We start from the raw sequence: 16,373 nt of genomic DNA on the forward strand, positions 1-16,373 counted from the left end.
CAGGTACTGTTTCAATTTGTTGGTACAGTTGATGTTGAGATGGCACAATAGGATGTCCAAGCTTGGCATTTAACCATCTGATTAGAAAACATTCAAAGGGTTTTGAGATGAAAGACTAGATTAATGATGCATAAATGAAGCGAGATAGGATATAGATAGCAAAATAAACAGTTTTGTTTATTATAATATTTATTCACAGAAAAGTACCAATTCAGTTAATTTAAGTAATAATCTAACATGCCTAAAATGTTAACACTTTGCATACCTTAACTAACTTATTTTTGTACGTTGTGGAGAGGGAGAAGACATAAAAAAATTAAAGTTTATTTTTAAAAGAATTAACAAATTAACAATTTTTACTGATATTCTTCATATTTAATTGTATCTTAAAATACTGATAAAAAAAACAAAAATTATTTTAACATGTTATATTGTATTGCATTATTTTCTGTTCTTGTTATTATTATTTTCTTGAAGAACGATTTTATGAAATTTGTTTATTTTTTAATCCAAAATGTAACTATTTTATTGCATATGTAGATTCAGAAAGATTCCGGAATTGCATACTGGTATTTAAATGGTTTGTGCTATGGCTGTAAGGTTTCGCCAGGTGTTGATGTTGACCTTGATGTGAACATATGCCAAGTGGGAACTGGCTCGACCACTTCGCTTGTGTGTCAGCCGATTGATTGAGAAATGTCGCAGTTTCAACAGTGTGCTAACACCAAGTTGTTCTTTAAACTTGGGAAAAGTGCTATAGAGATGCTGCAAGAATTACGGAAAGTTTATGGAGATGATGCTTTTGAAGAAAACAGCCATTTACGAGGGTTTAATTTGTTTAAAAATCGACAAGAAACACTGGAAGATGAACCTTGCAGCGGACACCCTTTGACATCACGAAAGCTAAGGAATACTTGTGAAAGGCAAATGACCATTGTTGAGATTGTTCATGAAGTTGGGCTGCCTATAAGCACAGTACACACAATCATAATGCAAGATTTAGGGATGCACTGCATGTGTGAACAGTTTGTTTCACACTTGCCGTTGGATGATCAAATGGACAGCAGGAATGGCATCGCTAGTGATTTGTTCAAAAAAATCTATGCAGGATCCAAGCTTCCTAAGCAAAGTGTTCACTGGCAGGCGAAGGCAGATTATGAGAAATCTTTGGCAAAAGATGCTAAGAAAAACAGCAAGGATTTCTTTACTTATATAAACTCTAAAAGGAAAGGGATGAATCTGATTGGTCCACTTGACATCGATGGTTCGATTGTTGATGATCCTGCTCAGATAGCAAACAAACTGAATGAGTATTTTGCATCTACATTCACACATGAGGAATTATTAATGTTTGAAAATGGCAGGAGGTTATCAAATTGTAGCAGGATACTTAATGATTTTGTAATAACTGAGAGCAAAGTGGAGCAGAAATTGTTGAAGTTGTTGAAATTGTTGAACATAAGAAAAGCACCTGGGGTGGATGGGATCTATCCAGTTATATTAAAGGAGGTGGCAAAGCAACTAAGCAAACCCTTAGCCATAATTATGACAGCATCCTTGGACTCAGGGGTGGTTCCCACCGCCTGGAGATGTGCAAATGTATCCCCAATTCACAAAATGGTATCGAAGGGTGACACAAATAATTACAGGCCAGTTAGTTTGACTTCTGTTCCGGGTAAAATAATGGAGTCACTGGTTAAAGATGCATTGCAGGATCATCTAGACAAGACTGCAGCAATAATTCAGACACAGCATGGGTTTGTTAAGGGAAAGTCTTCTCTGACAAATTTGATAGGATATTATGATGTGGTTACAAAGGAACTGGATGCAAAATATAATTTTGATATCATATATTTGGATTTCAGGAAAGCTTTTGACACTGTTGCGCATGGAAGACTATTGTTCAAATTGAAGCAGAATAGTATTAAGGGTAAGTTGCTACAATGGATAAAAGGATGGTTAAGAGGGAGAAAACAGAGGGTGGTAATCAATCATGGACTAATGTTATTAGGGGAGTCCCACAGGTTTCGGTGTTGGGTCCACTGTTGTTTTGTATATTTATCAGTGATATTTATGAAGTTTGCAGATGATACAAAGGTTGGCAGGGTTGTTAATGACAGTAATGGCAGTGTGCTATTGCAACAGGATCTAGATAATTTGGGCAGATGGGCTAAGAAGTGGCAACTGAAGTTTAACCTTGACAAATGCAAAGTACTGCATATGGGTAGAAGTAAACCAGAGAAATGTACGAACTGTGTGGTACTACACTTAAGGTGGTACAAAATGAAAAAGACCTGGGTGTAATTGTGCAGTCAGATATGAAATTTTCTGAGCAATGCAGACAGGCTGCCAGGGCAGGTCATGGGGTTTTGTCAATGATATATAGGAATTTTGCTAGCAGGGAAAAGGAGGTGATTGTCCTTCTGTATAACACAATTGTCAGGCCATGCCTTGAGTACTGCGTACAGGTCTGGAGGCTTCATTTTAGGAAGGATGTAGATTTGCTTGAGCATGTACAGAGAAGGGCAACAAGATTGGTGAGGGGAATGAAGGATCCTTTTATCTGCAGTTCTGCAAATTGCAGTGGCTGGAGACTAGGCACCTGCGCGGTGATCTGATCGAGGTGTATAAGGCCTTGAATGGGTTGAGCATGCTGAGTTCTGAATGGATCCTTCCACTTGTTTAGATTACGAACCTAAGGGGGCAAAAATTGAAATTAAGAAAGGACAGATATAGAATAGATGTGCGAAAATTTGCATTTAGCCAGCGGGTGGTTAATTGCTGGTACAAACTTCTATCTGTCGTTGTGGAAGTTGATAGGTTGAATAAATTTAAGGAGGAATTGGACAGGCATTTGGAGGGAATGATGTGATTTTTTTTTTTTTTTTTTGGCTGATGCTGAATAAGTTCATGCACTTGCTTTCTTGCATCACATGCCACTGCTATTACTACTATTACTACTATTAATGAATGGAAGAAAGGCTTAAATTTTGCAAATTACAGTGTCTGGAGACCAGGCACCTACAATGTGATCTGATTGAGGTGTATAAAGCCTTGAATGGTGTGAGTAAGCTCAATGCTGACAGAATTCTTCCTCTTGCTCAGAATAATCATTTGAGAGGGCATAAATTCAAATTGAGGAAAGACAGATGCAGGATAGATGTGCAGAAGTTTGCCTTTAGCCAGCGGGCGGTTGGTTGGTTGGTGGAACAGACTTCCATCCTTTGTTGTGGAAGTTGATAGCCTAAATAAATTTAAGGTTGAGCTGGACAGGTACTTGGAACGAATGGAAGGGTGAAATGGGAGCGTGTTTTTTTTTTTTTTTTTGGCTGATGCTGCAGAAGCTTGCTTTCTTGCATCATATGCGTCTACTAATGCTAAACTGAAAATGGGGCTTCAGGGTCATTATTTTGCTACGGTGAATGACAGCAAAGAAAACGGCAGAGTGGCCTTACGTGTACTAAAAAAGCACTATTTTAAAGAATGTTTCAAGTCTTGGGAAGACTGATGGAGCAAGAGGTGCGTGTGCGTGCATGCATAAAGTACTTTGAAGGTGATTATGTTAGTAAGCCCAACTCTTCCTTGTATATTAAAATCCCAGAAACGTTTTTGAATGTACCTCATATATATATATACGTATAGGAAGAATTGTAAACAAAATTGTTTTATTTAGCAAAATGATATTTTATTTAAAATTTTTATCAATCTCTGAACCAAACTCTGTTTTCCTGAGTTTTCCCATTAGTTTACTGATTTTTACCAATGCAGATCCTTGCAATATGATATACTTTTAAAATTTAGTTTATATTTAATCAGAGGTTTCACTTATTGTAATTTATTTCAAGTTAATACCAAGAAACTTTTGGGTAGATTATTCCTTATTGAATGATCAGTGTCATTACAGGAAAAACTTTCTTTCTAATACACTGCATATTCTATATATAATTGTATGCAAGTTATATGTTGTGTTAGAATGATTTATTTCCAGTCCACCAAACATCATAAGTTTATAATTGACTTAATATGAAGCTTTTAAAGCTCTTTTATTTTAAAGAAACCCTTTAACTAAATAGCTCTACCTTCCATGCATGCTCTCTTCCCATCCCCTTCTGTCTCTTTTTCTAGCACCTGAAGACTCAAGTTTATTTAATGCTCCACCTCCTCCATCATCACTTTTAGAAGCCTTGCAACAAAGGTTTGAAAAGTTTCAGAGCACAATGAATGAAGCTGCAGCAGCAGGCAATAAGAGCAAAGTTAGACGGTTAGGAAGAATTGTACAAGTAAGTGAAATTATATATTATTAATAATATGTTTGAAAAGTTATCATAATTTGTAATATGCCACTCAGTATACCAGGAATAGCGTTTACATGGTAAATTCTCATTAATAAGATTATCCACTTGGGTTGATTAAATGTGAGTTGAGTATACTGTTTTTTTTAACATTTTTTTAAAAGCAGATTTAAGTCAGTTGTTTAAATGTTACAGTACACTAATATTAATTAATATATTGTAACAGTGCCCAATATATTAATTAATATTAGTGTAATATAAATAAAGAAAATCTGTTTGTAATAGATTTAAATGTGTGGAGAAACTGCGGCCTTAAGGCCGCATGCAGCCCTTTGGGGGTATCAGTTGTGGCCCTTTGTCTGTTTCTCTCAAATGCAAAATCCACCTTTTATTTCATGACATAACACCAAACTAAAAATATTTTTAAGGTAAATTTTATCTATTTTCTTTTTTTTTATATATATATATCGTTATTCTCCTTATATAATTTAGTTTAAGTTTAAGGAAATGTGACATGAAAGAATACACAGCTGTTCTAGACTCACTGATTGAAGAATACAATGAAAGGGTTGCTGATTTGAGAAACATGATCTCACACTGAAACTAGCTTTTCAACCACACTTGATTGATGTCACCAAAGCATATGATGACTTATAGATGGAATTAATTGAGCTCGTGGAAGATATAATTCTGAAATCTCTATTTGAAGCGAAGAAGAATCCTCTTCAAATATAGAAAAATGCTGTTGAATACCTACATCTACATCAACGTGCTCATCGAATGCTATCTTGTTTTGGCACAAACTACTGTTGTGAATCAATGTTTTCATATATGATACAAATAAAAACAAACTTGAGATCTCAGTTGATGGATATTCAACTGGATTAAAACTAAGCTCAACCAGATATCAGGCTACTATCTGGCATTAAGCAGTTGCAAAAAAGTCATTTAATGGTTTGTTGTCTAAGTTCATCCATTTTTAGTTTTGTTATCATCATTGCTAAACAAATAAATGTCTTTGCTAATTTTTTTTGTTTAAATTCCTCATAAAATAACAGGCTGTAATTAAAATTGTAAATATGCCTACAAAAAATATAATTTTTTGTATATATGAAATTCTCAGCATGCGGCCTAATAGTAGCGTGGTTAAATAAAATGTGACCTTCCAATATAAAAATGTTCCCCACCCCTGCGATAAACAAATGGTAGCTAGAAAGAGACTATGAAAACTATTGACAAACTACTCTCCGATCAGGCAGTGATTGATCTGAATCACTATGTCAATCAGTAACCTATGATATGGTTTCTGACCATATCATAGGTCAGTCAGATCAGTGGGTCACATGATCTTATTTGCTATTACAATTTTTTTTAATTTTTTTTTTAATGAAAACCCTAATCACAAGTACTTAGTACCATGCATGGGCTGAAGGTTGAGAAGGTGAAAGAACATACTTGTTCATTTTAGACTTCAATTTCTGTAGATCATAATTTTCAGGAAATATATGTGAAGGGAGGTTGTTCCAAAAAACTGAAGTTGAACGGATGTTCAATGTTAACAATATACTATGTTAATTTTATGCAGCTTGATTTTGAGTGAATTGTGTAATTTACCAAAACAAATCGTGTTTGGCTTTTTGTTGGGGGTTTTCTTCATTTCGTCAAACATTCATTTGAACCTTCTCACTAAATAGTTAGTTCTATCAGCCACTGAACACTGTCATATTATCCAATGGCATAGGAGGTACCTAGCATTTAATTTTGCATTTGGCATTACTTTTTATTTGGGTTATAAGAGTGTTTTTTATTTTGGACATCACTGGTTGATTATATCATATTTATTTTATTCATTTTGTTTTTACCTTTGTTCCTCTATGCAGGATATTAGCCATTGTAAAAAAAAAAATCCTACATGACTAATTTTCATTGCAAGTTTTAAATATGAAAGTTTGGTATAATGCTGTAAGATATAATGCTGTAACCCATAAGCATAAGAGGATATCTGGTTTTTAACTTTTTTTTTCCTCTCTCAGGTTATTCCTTCAGGTAACTGTTAAAAAATTTCTAAGCAGTATGAGACCATCAAGTTTCCATCGCACTCTGTGTTGAAAGTTGTGAATGTTGATTTAACCAAATTGTCACTGTCTTAATTTGTGTTTACTAATAGCATAAGAGAAAGCCTTGCTATTACAAAATATAATGCTGTAATTTTATACTGTAGGCCTGTGAATGTGAAAATTACTGAAACAAATCCTATTTATTTGTTATCAGAGGTTTTCTTCATTTAGTGTGTCTTTAAATGCCCATATGAACCATCCCTCTTAGCGGCTGTTTCTAGGCATAAAATTACATGCTGCAAATGTTTTAAAAATAAAATGTTACTTTAAGATAGGTCGGAAAAATTTGCAAAATCACTGGTTAGTAGAATACATTCAGATTTTCTGGAGTGTTCATCAGCATATCAGTTTTTATGTTACAAAGTTTGTACTCATGTGGGACGGGACTGCTCACCAACTTTTGTCAGTTGCTCTTTGTTGTTTTGTAGAACTTTACACTTCTGACAGAACTCTCATGTTCTTCTTTTACCTTCATTTTAATATTGCTGTCGTGGGTATTGGAATGCTGCCAACTTGAGTGGATACACTTTCCAATTACTGAATATGTAAAAGGGGGAAATCCTGGGAATAAAGGGCTGACTGGATAAACTCATCTCCCCATTTATCAAGAAGTATCAGTTCCTGATAGTTTTATATTCTGTTTCTTTACTGTGCTGCTTGATAGACAATAATGTAAGCATTTGCATATAGTAGTAGTAATAGCAAATGATGCAAGAAAGCAGGCTTATATAGCATAAGCAAAAAAAAACAGTTCACCTATCTGTACCCTCCAAGAATTTGTCAAGTTCTCCCTTGAATTTATTCAACCCATCCACTTCCACGACAACAGATGGAAGCATTTTCTAAAAATCAACCACCCACTGATTGAAGGCAAACTTCTACGCATCTATCCTGCAACCAACCTTCTTCAACTTGAATTTATGCCCTCTCGTGTGCAGTCTTTGGCAAGTGGAAGAATACCATTAACCTTCAGCTTGCTCAATCTATTCAAGGCTTTGAACATCTCAATCCAATCTCCCTTCAGGATCCTGGATTCAAGACACTGCTATTTGAAGTCTTTCTAAGTAAGAGCACCCTTTTGTTTCCTTCACCAATCTGGTTGCCCTTCTCTGCATCTGTTCCCGCAGAATTATATCCTTTCTAAAGTGAGGCCTCCAGACCTGTATACCGTACTCAAGATGCAGCCTAACCATGACCTTTTACAAAGGGATAATCACCTTCTTATCCCCGCTGGCAAAGGTTCTGTATAACATTGACAAAACCCCATGAGGCAGCCTGGCAGCATGTCATGTCTGCACTGTTCAGAGAATTTCATATCTGACTGTACAATTATCCCCAGATCTTTTTCTTTCTCCACTACCCTCAGTGTAGTACCACACAGTTGATAAGTTACTCTGGGGTTACTGCAACCCATATGCAATACCTTGCTTTGTCAATGTTAAACTTCAATTGCCATTTCTTAGCCAGTCGACTCTATTTTCCTAGATCTTGCTGCTGTAGCTCACTGATGACTGTCATTAACCACCTTGCCAAGCTCTGTGTCATCTGCAAACTTTGACATTAAGCCCGGATATACCTTCATCAGTATCATTGATAAATATTAAAAACAACAATGGACTCAGTACTGAACTCTATGGAACTCCACCATAACATTAGTCCACGAAGATTGTATCAGTATGAATGTTTGAGCAGCATGGACGATTCAATATTTTTAATGGCAGTGAATTGTAATGGGAAATTTTTGGTTTTAGTAAACCAACTGTGACAGCTGCTTTTCAGCAAAAGAGGCAAATCAAGGCCAATACCTACTTGAAGTTAGTAGAAAGCATGCGTAGGAGGTGGCGGTAAAAGGCCAACCAAAGATTTCCTATCATATATTAGGTTTTTTGAATTACAGTCCTCTTTTCAGCTACTGATTCAGATATTTTTGTAATATAATGTATTTCTATCTTCTTGAAATTTTAATGGAGAAACTGGGGCAAAAAAATACCTCAAAAGCAGAGTGAACAGACTGGTCCCAGAGAAAAAAGGAAAGAACAGGAATCAAAATGACTCCACATAACAGTGAATTAAAGAGGGAGAGTGCATCTTCAATCAAAGCATAATTAGTTGATCTCAGGCAAAGGGAATGGTTTGCTACCATCATTGAGAATTGTTATACTTAATGTGTGCAAATCATTATTATAGTACAGCTCAATCTTTTTTGCCCTGTTAGACTTCCATTCATTTTTACTTCATGCCATCCTGTTTCCTGGTGGATCTTTAACCCTTTTAACTAGCGTAAGTGCTGTTTCTTCTGATGACTGCTTGCCACCATTAGATCATCTTCCTTTTGGTCCATCTGTCTAATTACCGTTATTTTTTGTTTCTTATTTCTGTTTAACTGATTTTTCTCTCCCATCATTTCTAGATGCCTGTACCATCTTAAATTTGCTTTAATCTTAAATTTGCTTTATCTACCTGTGGATTTTTGTTATTTCAAGATGTTTTCTTATTTGTGCATTTATAATGTGGACTTTTCATTGCTTCCGTCTGCTCCATTTATTTTTCTTAATGGCAATCTTTTCTCAGGTGTTTATTTCTGCCATATTCATTACCACCTGCCTTTCTAATTATATACTGTATAGATTTTTAATATTTTAGCCAGTAGAACAGATCTATGCACTGTATTAAAGATATCTGAACTGCTACAGAGAATTTTTTGTTCATGATTTCCACATTTCATCCAATCCATGTTCAGGAGTACGATCTCAAACAAAAATAGAGTACAGGTATGCATATTGGTCAGAAAACTGAGAAGTTCAAACTGGTTTACATCTGTCTCAAATTTGCTGGATAGGTTGTTACATTTGAATTACACACAAAAAGATTATTATCCAGACTCTGGTTTCTGAATGAAACATATCATAATTTTTATTCTCTGAAGCAACTGTTGTTGTTGTTTTTTATTTCTTTGCATTGACTTCAAGGCAATTGAAGTGTCCCAGCAGTTGTAGGAAAACATTTTTACACTTCCAAAAATAGCGGGAAACTGTTTGGTGTGGATTATGCAAGTGAAGATTTAAAAGCCTTTTCTTTTATTCATAAAAAAAAGTATAAAACTTGGTCTTGTAAACAATATCCCATGCATTATTTTTTTTTGTTGTTTATTTATTTATTTTTTTTCCTTGTTACTTTATTATATATTTTTTTAAATGGAATGTTATCAGAGTGATTTTATGTTAATTACTTCAGTTACATTGTGGTGCCAAGTTTTTCATTTCCAAATTTTGATAAGGGAATATATAAGAATAAAATAATCTAGTTTAATAAAAATAAGTTAACAATCCAGAAAAGTTTTCGGAAAATAGACAGCTGTGCCACCAATGCATTCTCCCTTTATCCATGTTTTCAGTTTTGTAAATTTTGTGTTTGGTTTCATAATTTATTATTCAAAAACAGCAATCCCCAAGTTACTGTATTTCAGATGTTATATCAGTGTAATATATACACTGGTATATATTACACTGGTATAACAGTGTAATATATACAGTATATATAAAACAAAAAGATAAACACGAATGTAAGTGCTGTGCAAGCAATATCCAACAGACCAGTTAGTTTAACTTCTGTTCCGGGTAAAATAATGGAGTCACTGATTAAAGATGCATTGCAGGACTGAGAAGTGGCAACTGAAGTTTAACATTGAAAATTGCAAAGTACTGCATATGGGTAGAAATACCCCACAGAAACATACCAACTGTGTGGTACTACACTTAAGGAGGTAGAAAATGAAAAAGACCTGGGAGTAATTGTGCAGTCAGATATGAAGTTTTCTGAGCAATGCAGATAGGCTGCAAGGGCAGGTCATGGGGTTTTGTCAATGATATATAGGAATTTTGCTAGCAGGGAAAAGCCTTGAGTACTGCGTGCAGGTCTGGAGGCCTCATTTTAGGAAGGATGTAGATTTGCTTGAGCGTGTACAGAGAAGGGCAACAAGATTGGTGAGGGGAATGAAGGGATCCTCTTACCAGGAGAGGCTTAAGTTCTGCAAATTGCACCTGCGAGGTGAACTGATTGAGGTGTATAAGGCCTTGAATGGGTTGAGCATGCTGAATTCTGATGGGATTCTTCCACTTGTTCAGATTACGAACCTAAGGGGCATAAATTGAAATTGAGGAAGGACAGATGTAGAATAGATGTGCAGAAATTTGCATTTAGTCAGCGGGTGGTTAATTGCTGGAACAAACTTCCATCTATCGTTGTGAAAGTTGATAGGTTAAATAAATTTAAGGAGGAACCGGACAAATATTTAGAGGGGATTGTTTTGTAATTTTTTTTTGGCTGATGCTGCATAAGCTCATACGCTTGGTTTCTTGCATCACATGCCACTACTACTACCGCCTGTTTTCTACTGTAAGCACCCTATTAGAGAATTAGGAGAGAGTGATTTTCCTTTATCCTGGAAATTCATCTGTTGTTTTGCAGAAACGAGTTTCATACTTTCACTAAATTTCACTTGTCTCTGTTTTACATGGTATGTACAAGTGGTCCCTAAATCAGTTTTGTTTTAGCTCCTGCTGCTGTGCAAGTAACCTTACAATGTCTAAAAGGAATCCTTGAGTGTAGTGTGAAAAAGTGGAAGTGCTTAATAGTGTAGATTGGAGAGTTAAAATAAAAAGAAAAATCTATTTAAAATTTGTTATCCCTGCCAGTAGTGTGTCAACCATTCTGAAAATCCATGTTTCAGTTCTCACACTGTTTGATGAAATGGGACCCAGTCAGAAGCATGCGAAATTATGCCTGTATGAAGCCATTTTTTGTAAGTGGATGAAGTTGATTCGAGACCAAAACATGCCACTATCAGGGCCATTAATAAAAGAAAAGGCTATGAAGTATGCATCTTTTCTGGGGCATAAAGCCAGTTCCAGTTGGCTGGGCAAATTTTAAAAGTGGCATGTCTTACTTGAAAGAGTGATTTCTGGTGAAAGTGGAGTTGTAATCAAAAAAGACTGTACCCACTGGAAAGAAACAGTTTTGAAAAAAATTATTGAGCCAAAAGGCATATTCACCATTGATGAAATAGGTCTGTTTTTTAAATGTTTGCCGAACAAGACAGTGACTTTTAAAGGTATAAATGTTTAGGTTGTAAAAATAGAAAGGAGAAAATTACAGTTTTGGTTGGTGCAAATATGTCTGGTAATGAAAAACTGAAGCTTTTGGTAATGGGCAGAAGTAAACAACCCGGATGTTTCAAAGGAGTAAAGTCATTAGAGTTGGACTAATGACTCTCTGGAACGGAACATGATATTGCCATGGGGGATGTCTTTGTGTGTGCGCGATGTAAGGAGTGTAAGGAAATCAGGCGACAACTCAGCGTTGTTATGGGCCTATATGAGAGTTTGAAGGACAGGGTGGATGCCCTCGAAGGAAATAAATTGAGGGGCCCATCAAGCTCTCAGCTGCCCACATCAACGCCAGAGCTTGCACTTGGTCATCACGCAACACAGCGGCAACCCCTAAGGCAGAATGCGCTGGTCCCACAGGAACTAGTAGTTGTTGGTGACTCTATTGTCAGGGAAACGGGGAACATGCTATGTAAAAAGGATAGGTGGAACAGGACCAGGGTATGTCTGCCAGGGGCAAAGGTTGATGACGTTGTAGAGCGGATATCATCTTTCAAGGGCACAAAAGGTGATATAGTTGTACACGTTGGCACTAATGATATTAAGAGTAGGAGACCGGCAGAATTACTCAACAAGTACAGGTCACTGTTGAAAAAAAGCCAAGAATTAGGGTTGAATTTGAAAGTGTCTGCAATTCTGCCCAGACACGATAGGAGGGAGTATATGATGAGAGCCTTGTCGATCAATTCGGCCCTGGAAAGATTGTGCAAGGCTCAAGGGGTAGAATTTTTTTCAGCCTGGACTGTACTTGTTAACAGGAGAGACTGCTTCTATAGGGATGGGATACACTTAAATAGAAAGGGTGCAAGAATATTTGCTGATGCTATCGAGGCAGTGTTAGGTGGGTCGGAAAACTGCTAGCTTGGGGGGATACAAAGACTAATAGTTTAACAGTAACCGCAGGCAGAGGTGAAGGTGATTCTTGCACAACTTCTATTAGAATAAGAAGCGACCTGGAGCGAGGGGTGTTGGGGGTTTCAGGGACGGATGGCAGTCATCCTGGAATAGTTGGGTATATGGGATGTGTTAGGGTAACAAGGAATAGGCATAGGAGCATGTATGCTTGCATGTATACCAATGCTAGAAGTATAGTAAATAAATTTGATGAATTTGAAGTGTTGGTCAAGACATCAAAGGCGGATATTGTTGGGATAGCAGAGACGTGGTGTCACAAAGATATAAGGAATGCAGAACTGGAATTTGGGGAGTACAATGTGTACAGAAAGGATAGACAGGACAGAAAGGGAGGAGGTGTTATGCTGTTAATTAAGAAAAACATAAAATCAAAAGAAGTGCATCCAGTTGATATAGATGGACAGTGCACTGTTGAGTCAGTTTGGTGTGACATAAGCACTGCAAAAGCAAAAATAAGAGTAGAAGTGTGTTATAGGCCTAATGACTCGAATGAGTACAATGAACAATTGTACAGAGAAATAGAGTGGGCCAGTAAATCAGAATGTCTTATAATGGGGGATTTTAACTTCCCAAATATTGACTGGAACTTGTGGGTTGGTCACTCACACACTAGTCAGACTTTTGTGGATTTATTGGATGATTGTTTTCTGCAGCAGCATGTTCGAGAGGCAACCAGAGAAAGTAATACTCTTGATCTGGTTATCAGCAGTGATCATTCGTGTATTAAGAATTTGCAGATAAAGGAACCACTAGGTGGCAGTGATCACAGTGTACTGCAGTGGGATTTACTCAAAGAGGTAACTACCGTCAGGGGTAAAGGAAAGGGTTTTTGCTTCCGTAAAGGGGAGTACAGTGGTCTCAGACAGTTTTTAAATTCTGTACAGTGGGATCAACTGACGATGTTACAAACAGTAAATTCTAAGTGGGAAGCATTCAAGGAATTAATCGTGGAAGCTACTAGACTTTTCATACCGATGAAGAAATATTGTTCAAGGTTTAGGCCTAAATGGTTATCAAATGAACTAATGAGACTCGTGACAGAGAAGAAAAATGCATGGGATGCATATAAATTATCAGGCGACGCAGAAGCCTGTGGCAGATATAAGCTAGTCTGTAATCAGGTCACAAAGGAGGTTCGGCAGGCAAAGGCGGATTACGAGAAATCTTTGGCAAAAGATGCTAAGAAAAACAGCAAGGATTTCTTTACTTATATAAACTCTAAAAGGAAGGGGATGAATATGATTGGTCCACTTGACATCGATGGTTCGACTGTTGATGATCCTGCTCAGATAGCAAACAAACTGAATGAGTATTTTGCATCTACATTCACACGTGAGGAATTATTACAGTTTGAAAATGGAAGAAGGTTATCAAATTGTAGCAGGATACTTAATGATTTTGTAATAACTGAGAGCAAAGTGGAGGAGAAATTGTTGAAGTTAAACATAAGAAAGGCACCTGGGGTGGATGGGATCTATCTAGTTATATTAAAGGAGGTGGCAAAGCAACTAAGCAAACCCTTAGCCATAATTATGAGAGCATCCTTGGATTCAGGGGAGGTTCCCACGGACTGGAGATGTGCAAATGTATCCCCAATTCACAAAGGAGGTTCGAAGGGTGACACGAGTAATTACAGACCAGTTAGTTTAACTTCTGTTCCGTGTAAAATAATGGAGTCACTGGTTAAAGATGCATTGCAGGATCATCTAGACAAGACTGCAGCAATAATTCAAACACAGCATGGGTTTGTTAAGGGAAAGTCTTGTCTGACAAATTTGATTGGTTATTATGATGTGGTCACAAAGGAACTGGATGCAAAAAATAATTTTGATATCATATACTTGGATTTCAGGAAAGCTTTTGACACTGTTGTGCATGAAAGACTATTGTACAAATTGGAGCAGAATGGGATTAAGGGTAAGTTGCTACAATGGATAAAAGGATGGTTAAGTGGGAGAAGACAGAGGGTGGTAATCAATGGGTGCTGCTCTTCGTGGACTAATGTTATTAGTGGAGTCCCACAGGGTTCGGTGTTGGGTCCACTGTTGTTTTGTATATTTATCAATGATATTGATGAAGGTATATCAGGCTTAATGTCGAAGTTTGCAGATGACACGAAGGTTGGCAGGGTTGTTAATGACAGTCATGGCAGTGTGCTACTGCAACAGGATCTAGATAATTTGGGCAGATGGGCTAAGAAGTGGCAACTGAAGTTTAACCTTGACAAATGCAAAGTACTGCATATGGGTAGAAGTAACCCCAGAGAAACGTACCAACTGTATGGTACTACACTTAAGGTGGTAGAAAATGAAAAAGACCTGGGAATTATTGTGCAGTCAGATATGAAGTTTTCTGAGCAATGCAGACAGGCTGCTAGGGCAGGTCATGGGGTTTTGTCAATGATATATAGGAATTTTGCTAGCAGGGAAAAGGAGGTGATTGTCCCTCTGTATAAGGCAATGGTCTGGCCACGCCTTGAGTACTGCGTACAGGTCTGGAGGCCTCATTTTAGGAAGGATGTAGATTTGCTTGAGCGTGTACAGAGAAGAGCAACACGATTGGTGAGGGGAATGAAGGGATTCTCTTACCAAGAGAGGCTTAAGTTCTGCAAATTGCAGTGGCTGGAGACTAGGCACCTGCGCGGTGATCTGATTGAGGTCTATAAGGCCTTGAATGGGTTGAGCACGCTGAATTCTGATGGGATCCTCCCACTTGTTCAGAATACGAACCTACGGGGACATAAGTTCAAATTAAGAAAGGATAGATGTAGAATAGATGTGCGGAAATTTGCCTTTAGCCAGCGGGTGGTTAATTGCTGGAACAAACTTCCATCTGTCGTTGTGGAAGTTGATAGGTTAAATAAATTTAAGGAGGAACTGGACAGGCATTTGGAGGGTATGGTGTGATTTTTTTTTTTTTTTTTTTGGCCGATGCTGCATAAGCTCCTACACTTGCTTTCTTGCATCAAGTGCCACTACTACTACTACTACTACTACATCTACAACAAAAAAATCTTGGATGACAAGTGAAATTTTTGAACAGTGCATTTGAAATTTCGATAGAAAGATGATGAAAGAAAACAGAAAAATCGCTGTGATTGTTGAAAATTGTGCTACCTACTTTTACTCGGTAATATCGAAACTTACTAGTATGAAGCTCATTTTTCTTCCCTCTGATCACCTCATCTAAACTGCAGCCAATGGACCAAGGCATTATCAAGAATTTGAAAATGCACTACCAAAGGTGCATACTGAAAAAAGTTATACTCAAATACCAACCAACCTATAGATTCTGTTATAGATTTCCGGATGTGCATATCAAAGTTGGCAAAAGTGTGGAGTCAAGATATGATGAATTGTTTTGCAAAAGCATATTTTGCTAAAATGCCAATAAACAGCAATGAGAGGGATGAACTACTACAAGATAATGAGCAATCGTGGGAAGAATTCCAAGCAAGAGATTTGATCAGTGGAGAAATTGTTCTTGACAAATTTTTAGGAGTTGATAATGTTGTAATAGTAGCTGAATATCCAAGTGATTCCAACATTTTGGAGAGTATTCAAAGAACTAATTACAATATCGATGATGAGTTGTACGAAAATGAAGGCAATATTAAACCTTCCAAACATGAGATGTTGGTGGCATTTGAAATTTTGCATCAAGGCTTTAAGTGTGAAGGAAATGTGCCAGAAAATATATTTGAGTGTTTAAACAAATGCAAACATTTTTATGGACAGTGTACAATAAAATCCCGTGTACACCAAAAAATAACCAAATAATTCTTAAAAGTGTACTAATATATTGTGCGCATTATGTAAGTAGTCATTTCTTAATATGTATGTATTAATAAATTAATTGTTTTAAAATTTATTCATTTCCATTTA

The 16,373-nt window shown here is 36.7% G+C and overlaps 1 protein-coding gene across 2 annotated transcripts in view; it reads left to right on the plus strand.

Moving 5' to 3' along the window:
- Positions 1-16,373, plus strand: part of l(2)gd1 (lethal (2) giant discs 1) — a 518,195-nt gene that overhangs the window by 209,617 nt on the left and 292,205 nt on the right. For both annotated transcript variants that reach the window (XM_090373359.1, XM_090373358.1), the window contains exon 10: positions 4,126-4,280. In XM_090373359.1, the coding sequence (XP_090229485.1) occupies positions 4,126-4,280 (155 nt within the window). The remainder of the gene's footprint in view (positions 1-4,125; positions 4,281-16,373) is intronic.

This window comes from Mastigoproctus giganteus, chromosome 5 (genome assembly GCF_048544385.1).
Source record: "Mastigoproctus giganteus isolate SK-2022 chromosome 5, ASM4854438v1, whole genome shotgun sequence".
Taxonomy (NCBI): domain Eukaryota; kingdom Metazoa; phylum Arthropoda; class Arachnida; order Uropygi; family Thelyphonidae; genus Mastigoproctus; species Mastigoproctus giganteus.